General features: G+C 42.9%; 1 protein-coding gene across 1 annotated transcript in view; it reads right to left on the bottom strand.

The window, feature by feature from the left end:
• Positions 1-2,214: 2,214 nt before the first annotated feature.
• Positions 2,215-13,051, bottom strand: part of sned1 (sushi, nidogen and EGF-like domains 1) — a 48,741-nt gene continuing 37,904 nt past the window's right edge. The window contains exons 17-32 of the mRNA XM_042057923.1: positions 12,832-12,945; positions 12,388-12,501; positions 11,603-11,716; positions 11,149-11,265; positions 10,039-10,329; positions 9,539-9,713; positions 8,930-9,042; positions 8,381-8,659; positions 6,759-6,888; positions 5,737-5,819; positions 5,383-5,481; positions 4,542-4,661; positions 3,513-3,600; positions 3,140-3,216; positions 2,954-2,981; positions 2,215-2,813 (exon numbers count right to left, since the gene is read on the bottom strand). Coding sequence (XP_041913857.1) covers positions 2,956-2,981; positions 3,140-3,216; positions 3,513-3,600; positions 4,542-4,661; positions 5,383-5,481; positions 5,737-5,819; positions 6,759-6,888; positions 8,381-8,659; positions 8,930-9,042; positions 9,539-9,713; positions 10,039-10,329; positions 11,149-11,265; positions 11,603-11,716; positions 12,388-12,501; positions 12,832-12,945 — 1,940 coding nt within the window. The 3' untranslated portion in view covers positions 2,215-2,813; positions 2,954-2,955. The remainder of the gene's footprint in view (positions 2,814-2,953; positions 2,982-3,139; positions 3,217-3,512; positions 3,601-4,541; positions 4,662-5,382; positions 5,482-5,736; positions 5,820-6,758; positions 6,889-8,380; positions 8,660-8,929; positions 9,043-9,538; positions 9,714-10,038; positions 10,330-11,148; positions 11,266-11,602; positions 11,717-12,387; positions 12,502-12,831; positions 12,946-13,051) is intronic.

Genomic DNA, 13,051 nt, shown 5'->3' with positions numbered 1-13,051 from the left:
GACCCATCACTAGAGACATATTGTTTTTGTCCATGAGAGAGTATGGAGATGGGGATCACAGATCAGCCAACGATTACATTGTTACAGTGCAGTTATTTTACAACAGAACAAAGCAGTTTGGCACAGGAACCGCTACAAATCCACCTGTAACAGTGATCATCTGCAGCATGCTAAGATTCGCTATCAGAAATCATGTGAAGCAGGCAGGACTCTTCAGAAAAGACGTAGTAGACCATCTTCTGAACCTGCAGCAACACCTGCAACTGCATAAAGTCCATCTAGAGGGACTTTGTACACTTGTTCAGCAGCAGCTGCTGCCAGCATAGATAAGTGCTTCTTCTGTCAGAAGCAGACAAAAGAGCGTCTTCATGAGGTGTCCTCTTTCAATGCAGGCCACCAACCAAGAACAACAACAAAGATGCTAGGATGGGGGAAATATGTTCATATTTTTGTGTGTGTGAGCAGCTGCATTTTGAATAAGCTGTAAGCTCTTTAGACAGGTATTATTACAGCCAGCATAATAGCATTGCAATAGCATTGCAATAGTCTATCCTTGAGATGACAAAACATTAATTTCTCGGCATCTGGTAAGGATAAGGACTTCCTTATCTTTGAAATGTTCCTTAAATGGTAAAATTAAGTTTTGCTGATCTGTTTTATGTGATTACTTAGTGCTAGGTCCTGGTCAATTATAACTCCCAGGTTTTTAACACTTGTGGATGAGGTCAGTGGAAGATCACTATATGTAGCCTGTGATGTGGATAGGATATCCTTCATCTTTTTAGAACCTAAAACCATGACTTCTGTTTTATCTGAGTTCAAAAGCAGGAAATTATTTGTCATCCATGTCTTTATATCTCTTATACATGTGTCAAGTTTGGCTAACGGGGTTAATTTAACAGGTTTTATGGAGAGGTATAGTTATGTATCATCTGCTAAACAGGGGGCCCCAGTATTGATACAGGAGGACCGGTATCGATACAAGGCTTAATAACAGATGTCTTAAACGACTGCGGTACATGCCCTGATAGAATTATTTATAATCTAGAGCAAAACATTATCCAGGAAGGGGAGACCAGTCTTAAGAAGGTGAGTACAAATAGGGTTTAGACTAGTTGTAGATTTTGATGAGGAAATTGTGGAGGTGAGATCTAATATGTTGTGTATATGTAAATGAATTAAATGTTGTTTGAGGTCTCATCTGTGATTTTGCTATCTTTCAGCAATGGAGTATGTGTATTTGGTGAAACTGATTGGTTATTGATCTTATCTCTAATTGTTTGACATACAATCATAATACTGACATACAATCATACTGTTGAAAATAAGAAAATAACTGTTTTGTGAACTTTATTCACTGTTTAGAACTTTATTCACTGTTTAACTTTATTCACTGTAAAATAACTGTTTTGTGAACTTTTTGTGAAATTTATGGTGTTAAATATAGTGAAATATACAATTTCACAAAAATAGGGGTTAAAACAGGTTAAATAAAATGGAGACATAATTTTTCTCCATGTTCAATGACCTCTAAAGACAGTCCAACCACTCTCCAAAAATTAACATTTCAATCCCACAGAAACCACATAGGCCCCCTGACTATATGGCCTAATTGCGGGACCAAAAGTACTATACCGCACACACACTATTCTGTTTTCGTATTAAAACACTGTTTGAATTGTTAGGCTACAAGGAGAAACCACCCAGTCCATCTTGCCAGATACGGCATAATCTATATGGATGTTTTTCTACGTAGGCATTATGGCACCAAGTCCATAGTTATTTCAAAACATCAACTCTACATTTGTGTGTAAAATATACCAATCAGCCTATATTAGTGTGGCATTTATTCAATTGTTCTTTATCAATAATGAGTAACAGTAATCGGTAAGGTGAAAGAACAGACAATAACTCGGATGGTTCAAAATTGCTACACAATACCTCTGAATATGATGCGATAATTATAGAACCCCTGGGAAATAGACGTACATCCAATGCAAAAAGTGGATTGGAATATTCCTTTGACATGACGAGACATCTTGTGGCACTTACCTGAACTGCACATTTCAGATATAAAAAAAGCATTATGGTTTTAGCTTCATAATGCATGAGGTCATGATAACAGCCCCAACATGAAACATTTAACATTTAACTGACCTGGGTAAATTAGGTACCAAAAGATAACAGAAAAATGACAAGAACAATACACAAAAATTCACATTTTAACATTTTTATTATTAAAATATTCACCTACAAAACAGCCTATAAACACTATTTACATGATAGTTAACAGGGAGGTTTGGTGTACAGAGACAGGTTTCTGACATAAATTTCCAGTCTTCATAACATCTTTTATGAGTGGTCTTGCCCACTGACAAAACCAAGATCGATGGTATATGGTTAGATGGTAAGTATGAGATGCACTTTGTTTTGCTTTTTTTGTGTGTGTGAAATAGGGACAGGCAATCGCTTAGAAATTTCCCTGAGGGGCTAACTTGCCACTTCATACAAGAGTACCTTTACAAATGTGTCAGCATGGACATCTGAGGTATGCTTCTGATCCAGTCAACTTGTGAAGTGTTCGCTCATCATCAGAGTTTTAGTTCTACCCCTTGTGTGGACTCCGTATCAGTGTAGTCTGAAAAAACGTTTTTTTGGCATTGCTAGGGCTACCCATCGTTGTCTGAGAATTCAGGTGTCCAGAGGCCTGATAGGATTCCTCACACGAGTCAAAGCAATTGGAGAGGAAACCATAGGTGGGGGCTACGGATGGAGAACCCAGAAATCTCTGGATCTGAGCAGGAAGAATCTCCCTGAAAAGTAAGATCATTAATTTAGGTTCAAGTAATCCTTGCATATGTATAGTATACAGTATATTTTTAAGATTTTGTGCAATGGTAAGATGTTGAATCACTTGTAATGACAATTTATTAATTGATGAAAATATACTAACCACTATTGTTGCCTCTGAGTTCTTCTGTCTGTGAAGACGGAATGGCGTAACATTAAAACGCTTTTCATTGAGTTAGTTATATGAATGTGTTTGCAAGACAGCTATTCTAGGATGTCAATGTTGAACTTTGATTTTATGATTGAGTTTGAAAGGCTGTATTTGATTTGTATTGACAGACTGACTCACTTGTTTTCTTTGGCAGTTGAGGCTCACAAATCTCTCTGTAACAAACATCTTGCTGCACTTTATATGTTCTCTTGTACCTGGGGGAAATAAATTGAAACAAATGTCATTCATATATACGGTATCGGATGTCAGATTGAAGTTCTCTACAGCAAAAATTACTTTCAGTCGCACTGAACACTGGCCATCGTTCAGGCTTGAAGTTTAAATACTGGTGTATTGTTTTCTTCAATATTGTATTCTTCAATTGTCCAGACAAACAATCCATTCATATACATTTTCAATCTTATCAATCTACTCTGTGGGTGCATGGTAATAATCACGGCTGTACACCTTAAAAGAAAAAAAATGAATGGATTGAGATCCTTCCACTCACAGGTAATGGCAGACTCCATCTTCCCAGACGGGCACGCTCTTTGTCTCCGAGTAGAGACGGGTGCATGGGTGTGGCACTCTCTGGCAGACTGGAGGCAAGACCAAAACACAGATGATGAGAGGGGTGCACTGAGTTAAGTGGTAAAGGTTTAAAAAGACAAAGTCAATCAGATTATAGAAGACAAGGGGCTAGACTCTACATCTGTGAGCACGATCGGTCTTGGTGCCTGAGCTGCATATTTCATTAGATTCACTAGGGGGGATAGAGAGGGAGGGGGAGAAAGAGAGGTCTGTTTAGCCCTCATCCGGGCTGATGAATGGCTTTAGCTATAGTGTTCAAATAGGGATGGACCCAAGGCTAACTGTAAGTGTTCAGTGATGGAGTGCATTTGGGAGGTAGGGTCGGATGTAAAATTTAATTAATGATTGCTCTCTCTAGAGACAGTGCCTGGGTTTTCTAATGTGGTAGTGCACTTATATAGTGCAGCACTCTAATAGAAAAGCCTCTTAATTAAGTGTGACATGTGCTTTATTGAGCATGTGTGCACAATATTGCCAAAGCGTTCTACAAAGCATACATTTCTATCAAAAGTAACTGATAATAATAATTATAGAAAAAAAGAATTAAAAAACAGTTGAAAACAAGAGTACATTTTAAAAAAATGAAATCTCTCTATCTCTCTCTCTTGGGTATGCAAAGAGAAGAAAAACAAGCTATTTAGAAGAAAAATATTTTTCAAAATGTGTTTGGAGTGTGTTTCATCCATGAAGTGATTTTTATCTCCTGTTTAAAGTCAGGCCTTTTTTGCATGCGAGAAGTAAGTACTGGAAATAACTCTTGTTTTTTTGCCATGTGCTAACCGGTCTCAATGACTGAAAAAGAATATTGTTGCCTTTGTGCACTTCCTCATCCCTGTGTGTGTGTGTGTGTGTGTGTGTGTGTGTGTGTGTGTGTGTGTGTGTGTGTGTGTGTGTGTGTGTGTGTGTGTGTGTGTGCTTCGGGGAGGGCGGGTTGAAAGGTTACACTCACACAGCTCGCACTGTCTGCCCTTGAAGCCCGTTGCGCAGTCGCAGTTGTAGCTGTCGCCGCCCTTGACGCACGTCCCCCCGTTCTGACAGGGCAGGCTGCTCCGGCAGTCCCTGGACAGCTCTGAAACACAGCAGCTGCTGTTAGAGGAGCCTGCGAGTCAGTCTCGTAAAAGCTCGCCAGAGCTCACGTTACAGCCCCGACTGCCACACTGCACTACATTTCCCCACTACCTCCTGACCTTATTCCACCGCCCCTGTCAGCTCTCACTAGCTACACAGGCAATTACGGCAATTAAGCAATTAAGCAATTAAGGAATCTGGAAATTATACCAAAGTGGTGCATTATTTGGAGTTGAAAGTAACGATAACATTTGAAAATCGTACCCAGCAGTATAGAAGTACTTGGGTTTTGTTGCAATTAGACAAATAAAAGCATGGATGTGATGTTTTTTTTTTTTTTTTAAAACACTTATCTGTCTATCTAAAGCTCTCCCACACAAAATAGCTTTTTTTTCTATTACCCACCCACACATACTCTGTGGTTTATTTCCCATATTTTATGAAGTCATTTTCCATAGAATGTGACTAAACCAACCTCTGAACCTCCTGTGAACCAAACAAGGGAAACTATGATTGATGGATTAACAGTAAAGCATGCCTATTTCCACGGTGAATTTTATGTGGTACACATATCCTCAGAGATCTCAGAGTCCTCTCACTCCCCTGCTCACTTTTCTCTCTCTTCACTCCCTCCTTCCATCTGGGAGAAATTACATGACCAGAAATACCACCTATGGATCTCACACCCACATCTTTAATACTGCACTGCGTTTGACACCTACCAGCATTCTTTTTGGTCGTCTCCTCAGCGATCTCCAAGGCCAGGCTGATTTTATTGGTGGTTTCCTCCATTTTCTCCAGTTTGACGGGAGTCTCCGGTCCTGACATGAAATGAACATGCTTAATGTTAGAGAGTCACTTTGATTTATTCACCTGAAACATTCTTTCCGAACACATCCAAAGATATTTAAGGGTAGCAAGTCTTCACGAGTATGTGTGGGCCCGAGCTTAACACAATCAAGGTATCCGTGCCAATGTTGTGCATCCTACTCAGAGACTTTTAGGGAATCTGACAACAATGTGTTTGTCAACAGGGTGCGCACAGGCTCGGCGTGTCCTCTGTGAAGGGCACTCACTGGGGCGGTGTCTGATCGTGTTCCTTTGCTGGTTGGTGAACTTGGCCATTATCCTCCCCCTTCCATCAATCAGCTCTGTGTACCTGGTGTTAGAACAGAGAGGAGCAGAAATGACATTACATTACATTACACTTGGCTGACGCATTTTTAACCAAAGCGACTAACAACATGGTAAAGAGTTTAAGTTTTTAAAGCAATTCTCTCAACAATTTTAGGAAGTAGTGAATAGCATTTTTTTTTTTAAACTAAGGTCTTGTCACTTTATCAAAGGACTTCATGCCTTCCTGTCCTGTGACTCTGTTAAGCTGATTATGTCATAATTAGAGGCAGCAGTTGCTTAGGAGCCTGCCCAGGAAGGTTTTTTTTTTATAAGGAATCATGTTAAAAAGTTAATTGTACAACAGCATAATTTTCTCAAGGTCCTTCCAAATAGTAATAATGTCCACATCTCAATAGATAGCAGTAATGTTTTTCCTTCAACTGTGAATACAATTCTTATTCATTGACGCAAAATGCCACGTAACACAATTTGCCAGGAAGTGCAGCGGAGAAAAGCAATTTATCAGCACTGATTCGGAACTTTAATCTTGACCTTTACATTGTGACACTCAAGCAGATGAGTGCAGGCAGAACCTTACAATTATCCTTATTCTTATTCTGGACCTTATCCCGTGCTAGTGGATTCAAACAGTCGGTTACACTTTACTTGACAGTGTCGACATAAGAGTGACATGACACTGTCATGAACGTGTCATAAACAAGTCATAAACGTTTATGACATAGCGCTTCTGTCATTAAGTGTCATTCGGTTTTTGTCATAACAGGTTAGGTTTAGGGTTAGTGTTAGGGTTAGGATTAGGGTTAAAGGTTACAATTAGGGTTAGGGTTCATGTGTCATGACAGTGTCATGTGTTCATGACAGTGTCATGTCACTCTTATGTCGATACTGTCAAGTAAAGTGTTACCAAACAGTCATTCTTCACGTTCAGCTCTGTGGATGATGCCCATGTGCCCCGCCCTACCTGGGCAGCTCCTCTGAGTGTTCCCTGTCCTCTGTCACGCCCACGTCTTGAGGTTTGTGCCGGACAGTGGGGCGGCCTCCGGTGGTCTCCGTCAGCCTCTCTCTCCTTGTCCACCGCTCATCAAGAGGCACTGATTCATATTAGTAACACACACACACATACACACACACACACACACACACACACACACACACACACACACATTACACACCACACATGCACCATGCACACACCACACAAGCATTCACATTCACATTCAGAACAGTTGTAAGCATGTCACATGACATACTGCCGATAAATGTAAAACACAAGAACACATACATAACTATAGCCCAGACATAACCAGTGCTGTCCTAAAGACCGGGACCACCTCAGTACGGCATGCAGACAGCTTCGGCGTCAGAGAGGAGAGACAGAACAGACACTTACAAACCGGGTGATCTTATTAGGAATGGTTTTGTTTCTGTGTATCTATAGATGCTGTGGCCTGCTTGACATGAATTGAATGGGAAACTTGCTGATTGGAAATGATTTTCCACCACAGCTTCCCATTAGTGGGGAACATATGCATTATTTACCAAACTCGTGCCACTGTTCAACTGCGCCATTATGTGTGTGTGTGTGTGTGTGTGTGTGTGTGTGTGTGTGTGTGTGTTTGTGTTACTGATCGTGCCACTGTTCAACTGCGCCATTGTGCAATGACTCACTTCAGCTTAAGTGACACTGCAGTTTCACACATGGCCTTTTGTCCATGTCAACAGTCACAAGGAATCACCCTGAAGTGCGACAACCCTCATACAAAATTCTTGTAGGCCAGCAGACATGTGCAAACACAAAAGGATGAACACAAAACAGAGACAGTGCGTGCTGCGGTGCTCATATGGGAAACATTTTTGCAATATGGAGCAGGCGGAAGCCAGGAGCCAATGGCTTTCCCTGGGGAATTTCTCCAAAGTTGACTCCGACATCACTTCTTAACTCAATAATATTCGACTCGACTGTGAGCTGCCAACTCTTGCCATCCACACCTGTATCAAGTTACAGTAGTGTGCGAATGAATATTTAGAAGCAAAGACTCAAAGCAGAGTGACATTTTATACAATCAGTCTGTAAAAAAAAAAACACACACACACGCACACACATGAGGAGGGAGAGGCCCTTGCCGTCATCACTTAAGGCAACTGTTTGGCAGCCTCCCCAAGGTCAGAACTGAATATGTTTATGAAAGCTGCAAAAAGCGAAGTTACATCTGTGTGGCCTCCATGCTTGCCAGCCAATACTCAATCCAGGGTGTCAATTTCAGCAGTGTCCTGCTGCTGTTACCCGCCTGGTCTACGAAACACATCTTAGTATTAGGTGAACGGGTAATGACACACTGGACAGAGGTTCACCAGGTTGTTGATTGCCATGGGAAGAAATTAACAGAGCACAGCTAACATGAGGAAACACCTAGCAGCTGCAACAGTTTGCAGGACAGAGGAATAGCCACACACCCATCGTAGTGTAGAACGTCATCTGCCCGCATTACAATCACCAAGCCCTTTGTTTAACATGCAGGAGAGATGCAACTGAACCAGTGTGGCTGCAATACTCTTGTAAGCCCTGTCTAGTGATGTACTTACAGGTGGTAAAGGCCAGGTGCTGGGGCAGGCTGTGAACGTGTTCCTCTCCAGTGTTTCGGACGGCGGTCAGGGCCAGTCTGTAGTGCTGGCCTGGGGTGAGCTCTCTGATCATGTAGCTGCCCAGTCTCCCGTCGGGCAAGTACCGGCTTCTCGTGTTCAGGCCGCGGGTCACGTTCACCACGAAACCGTCCGGAATACTCCGGGGGTGCCGGTCCCATGTGACCTGTGCTGTAGTGGGGGTCACATGACCCAGTGAGAGGTTCTGGGGTGGAAGAGGCCCTGAAAAAGATAGATGGATGGAAAGGGAGAGAGAGAGAGAGGGAGAGAGTAAGCAATAGAAATGTCAATGTTTAATGATATATACAAGACTTAATTGTATATAGTACATGTGCACTTCGTGTACATTATATCAATATACTGTATGTCACATGAAGACAAATTCTTTCTTGATTCTTTCTTGTAAATATATGGATTCCCTGCATGTATATGTGCATGTATATGTCCATATAAAACTGTGGAGTGTATGAATGTGTACATGTGGTGACATACTTGTCCAAACGAGCAGTGGTCCAGCAGAGTGGCTTGTTGATGGAAGCTCCTCAGGTCTTACACCACTCTGAGTAACCACATCCACTGTGTACATCTGGCCTGGAAGCAGGGAACTGCTCAATAGAAGACAAAATACAAATGAATGAACTACTAGTTAATTGGTGTGAGGATTGATTGAGTACAGGAGGCTTCAGTCTGGAAAAAAGTTGATTTGGTGGTATGCTAAAACCATCTAGTGGCTAAATGTAGTAATGCAGCTTGCATTTTACTGGATACTACAGCCACCTAGTGGAATATTATGGGACTTTTAACAAAGTTGGCAAGTAAAATGCTACACAACGCCTGGGACACAATGAATTATTAACCTTACATTTAGGACTTTGTCTTGCAGAATTGATGTATTAAAACTGTCAGCTGTAATTAATTGACTAACTAATTCACACAGTTGTGTTGGTGGTGAGTATTTCTATGTTGCGTGGCAGTGATTGAGTTCAGAATGCATGTGTACGTGTTTTCGGACCTGCATGAGCTTTTTCTATTGACGTATTGACACAGAAATGAATGTGTAAGTAGTATCACACATTCACAGGCAGTTTGTTTTTGTCTCACCTAAAGCCATACTCTGTGACGCTGCTGTTGAGGATAGCTGTGCGGGTTCCAGTGCCGTCGGAGGGGCTGAGGGAGAGGCGCACCTGACTGACCTGAGCTGCCTGCAGCAGCCAGCGCAGCCACACCTGAGAGGCTGAGACGTTCACCACCTGCAGCTGCTCTGCCTTCCGTGGCCCTGAACACACACATGAGCGCACACACGCGCGCACACACACACACACATACACACACACACACATACACAGACCCAAACACACATGCACACACACAAATCAGTAACTACCCATGAAAATGTCTTACTACTCTATATTATTGAATACCGTAGTATTGTGTATATTTCTAAAGTACATGAGGCTTCTTGAGTGTCATGGATGTGAAATCGATACAAAAGCTTTGTAGTGACGTGCTGATTAAAAACAGGCTTTCTTGAAATCAAAACCATGTCTTCCCAGAAACGCTGTGTTGAAACAAACTGCCTGGACGCTCCCTCTCCCTCTTACGTGTGCGTATGAGAGCGAAGGCGGGCTGGCTGATGTCGTTGTTGTTGGCACCACGGTGCACGGAGAAGGTGGAGATGTTGTAGAGCAGGCCGGGCTCCAGGCCCTGCAGCAGGTAGCTGGAGTGCTGCCTCTCCAGGAAGTCACTCCGGCGCGGCCCGCGGCCCAGCGGCGCGTAGGTCACGGCGAAGCCGCTCAAGGGGCTGTCTGCGGACGTGTCCAGCTGGTCCCAGCGCAGCTCCACCTCGTCCTCCTCCACCCGCAACACACGCAGACCAGATGGAGGCAGCAGGTCTGAGAACAGGGGAGGTCATGATCACATTACTGCCATACATTCACAAAGGCTGTACATTTGTTAGGCTTTAAAACAACTTGTTACTGTAGTTACTTGTTACTTTAGATCACTGCATGGAAAAAGAGCTGTACATCAGCTTGTACAAAAAGTAAAACAGAATAAATAAATAAAAGTATAAGTATAAGTATATATACTCTTTTATAAAATTATAAGTATATATACTCTTTTGATCCCGTGAGGGAAATTTGGTCTTTGCATTTATCCCAATCCGTGAATTAGTGAAACACACTCAGCACACAGTGAACACACAGGGAGGTGAAGCAAACACTAATCCCGATGCAGTGAGCTGCCTGCTACAGCAGCGCTCGGGGAGCAGTGAGGGGTTAGGTGCCTTGCTCAAGGGCACTTCAGACTTGGATGCGGGCATGGGAGAGCAGTGCTCAACCACTTCCCCCGCCCACATTTTTCCTACTGGTCGGGGATCGAAGCGGCAACCCTTCGGTTTCAAGCCCGAAGCCCTAACCAGTAGGCCACGGCTGCCCCAAAAAAACATACAGTATAGTCTTTTATGATATCAGAGGGTACTAGCTTCAACTATTTTCATAGCAAGCGACTTCACTACTATTGAGTACCTCTCATAATTGTAGATGTACTCTAGCAGCGTTCTTTGGCATTTTCACTTTTCATATATAACAAGCAAAAAAACTCAGTGATGTTGTTCAAAGAAAAGAGTACAGTTATGATATTCAATAAAAGTAAACAAATTCTGTTTTTTTTCTTCATATCTCTGTTACTGGCAGCATATGTCCACAGCTGACCTTTCTCGCAGTCTCTGCCTGTATGTCCCACTTTGCAGATGCAGCTATAGTTCCCCCTTCTGTCATTGCGGCAGTGGCCCCTGTTCCCACAAGGCTGCAGTGCACATGGATTCTCCACTAGGGGGCAACAAAGACCAAGTATCGTCAGAAATCTGCGCCACCACTCCCTGCTGGACTATGCTTGGAAGTGAAGTCACCGGAAAGGCTGCATGCATGCGGTTAAAGGGTTTTAAAGGGTTTCCTGACTGAGAGACTAGGACTTGATCCTGAAAAGAGAGCCATTGGTGACACATGCACATTGTTATTACTGAGCATTTCTCTTGGTTCCAGGATATCAATTTCAATTCAGCCATATGTAGAGAGAGCTCCAAGGAGTACACAGCTCTGCAGTCCAGCAAGCATGGACACCAGCACCCCGCCTGCAACAGAGAGCACGATGAGAGGTCCAACTCACACATTTGGCAGCGGTCGCCAAAGAAGCCTTCCTTGCAAACACAGCGTTGGGACCGCCTGTAGACTCGACACACTCCTCCATTCAGGCATGGGTTAGGTACACACCCGTCCTGTTCTGAAAGAGAGAAAAAACACGCACACACACACACACACACACACACACCTCAGTTCAATATTTGGACTTGAGTTATGAGCACAGATTAAAATGCAGGAATGCCTCTTCAGATGCCTGTGTAGCAGGAGGAATAAACGTCTCCATTAGTGTGATTCATTTGGATTTCTGCACTGTGCCCCTCACCTTATTCAGGCCTTAATGAGAATACTCAGAATATTTCATGCGTGGTTGATAGGGATATTTGTGTAGGTGTACCTGTGGGTGTTTACTGTTGACCTTCTATCAAAATAAATAAATACAAAATAGATGGTGGAGAGAGGGGGAAAAGGTATCAAGTCAACCAAAGAAGCTCTTGTGACTTGTGGTCCATTAATACATTAGTACACATACAAATATTGTACATCTAACACAATGATGGAATACTGTACATCAGCATATATATTTCAAATGCCTGCCTGACGGTTGGTTAACCCTTAAAGGAGTACCGTCACACCGGTGTGACAGGAATGTTAAGAAATGAACGTTCTAAAGAATATCTGGGTTCATTGAATTCAACATAGAATTTTAGAACCTTCAATTGTTGCGGAACGGAATCTTATGTTAGAATGTTCAAAAACCTACACCTTTAATTAACGTGCTGACATGTGTCCAAGTCGTGGGTCCATGCTTACCTATCTCACAGTCCTGTCCAGTGTGCCCCCGTGGGCAGTGGCAGAGGTAGGAGCCAGGCTGGTCCTCACATGTACCACCATACTTACAGGGCTCCGAGAGACACTCATCCACATCTGACCACACACACACACACACACACACACACACACACACACACACACACACACACACACACACACACAAAACAAAATAGCATTTCAATATGTTAACAAACAGATGTATGTACTGTATGTATAAAACATAGTCATAACCAACGGCACAGCCAACATAACAATGTAAATACACACACATACTTATTTTAACAACTGAATAAAACATGCATGTACACAGCCCACACACACACACACACACACACACACACACACACACACATCTTTGAACAGCGTACACTCCCAGTGCTCCCTGCAGGGCTGTAAAGCAGCATGACAGTGAGTCAGTCTCACCGGTTTGGCAGCGCGGCCCACTGAAGCCCTCCTCGCACTCACACAGGAAGGAGGCCACTCTGTCCCTGCATGTCCCCCCATTCAGGCACGGCTGCGATAGACACTCGTTTATCTCTGCAGATAGATAAGGGATGCCGTTATCGGTATATGTCTCTCTCTCTCTCTCTCTCTCTCACACACACACACACACACACACACACACACACACACACACACACAC

Source organism: Alosa sapidissima, chromosome 12 (assembly GCF_018492685.1).
Source record: "Alosa sapidissima isolate fAloSap1 chromosome 12, fAloSap1.pri, whole genome shotgun sequence".
Taxonomy (NCBI): domain Eukaryota; kingdom Metazoa; phylum Chordata; class Actinopteri; order Clupeiformes; family Clupeidae; genus Alosa; species Alosa sapidissima.
This window is presented reverse-complemented; position numbering and strand designations above follow the sequence as displayed.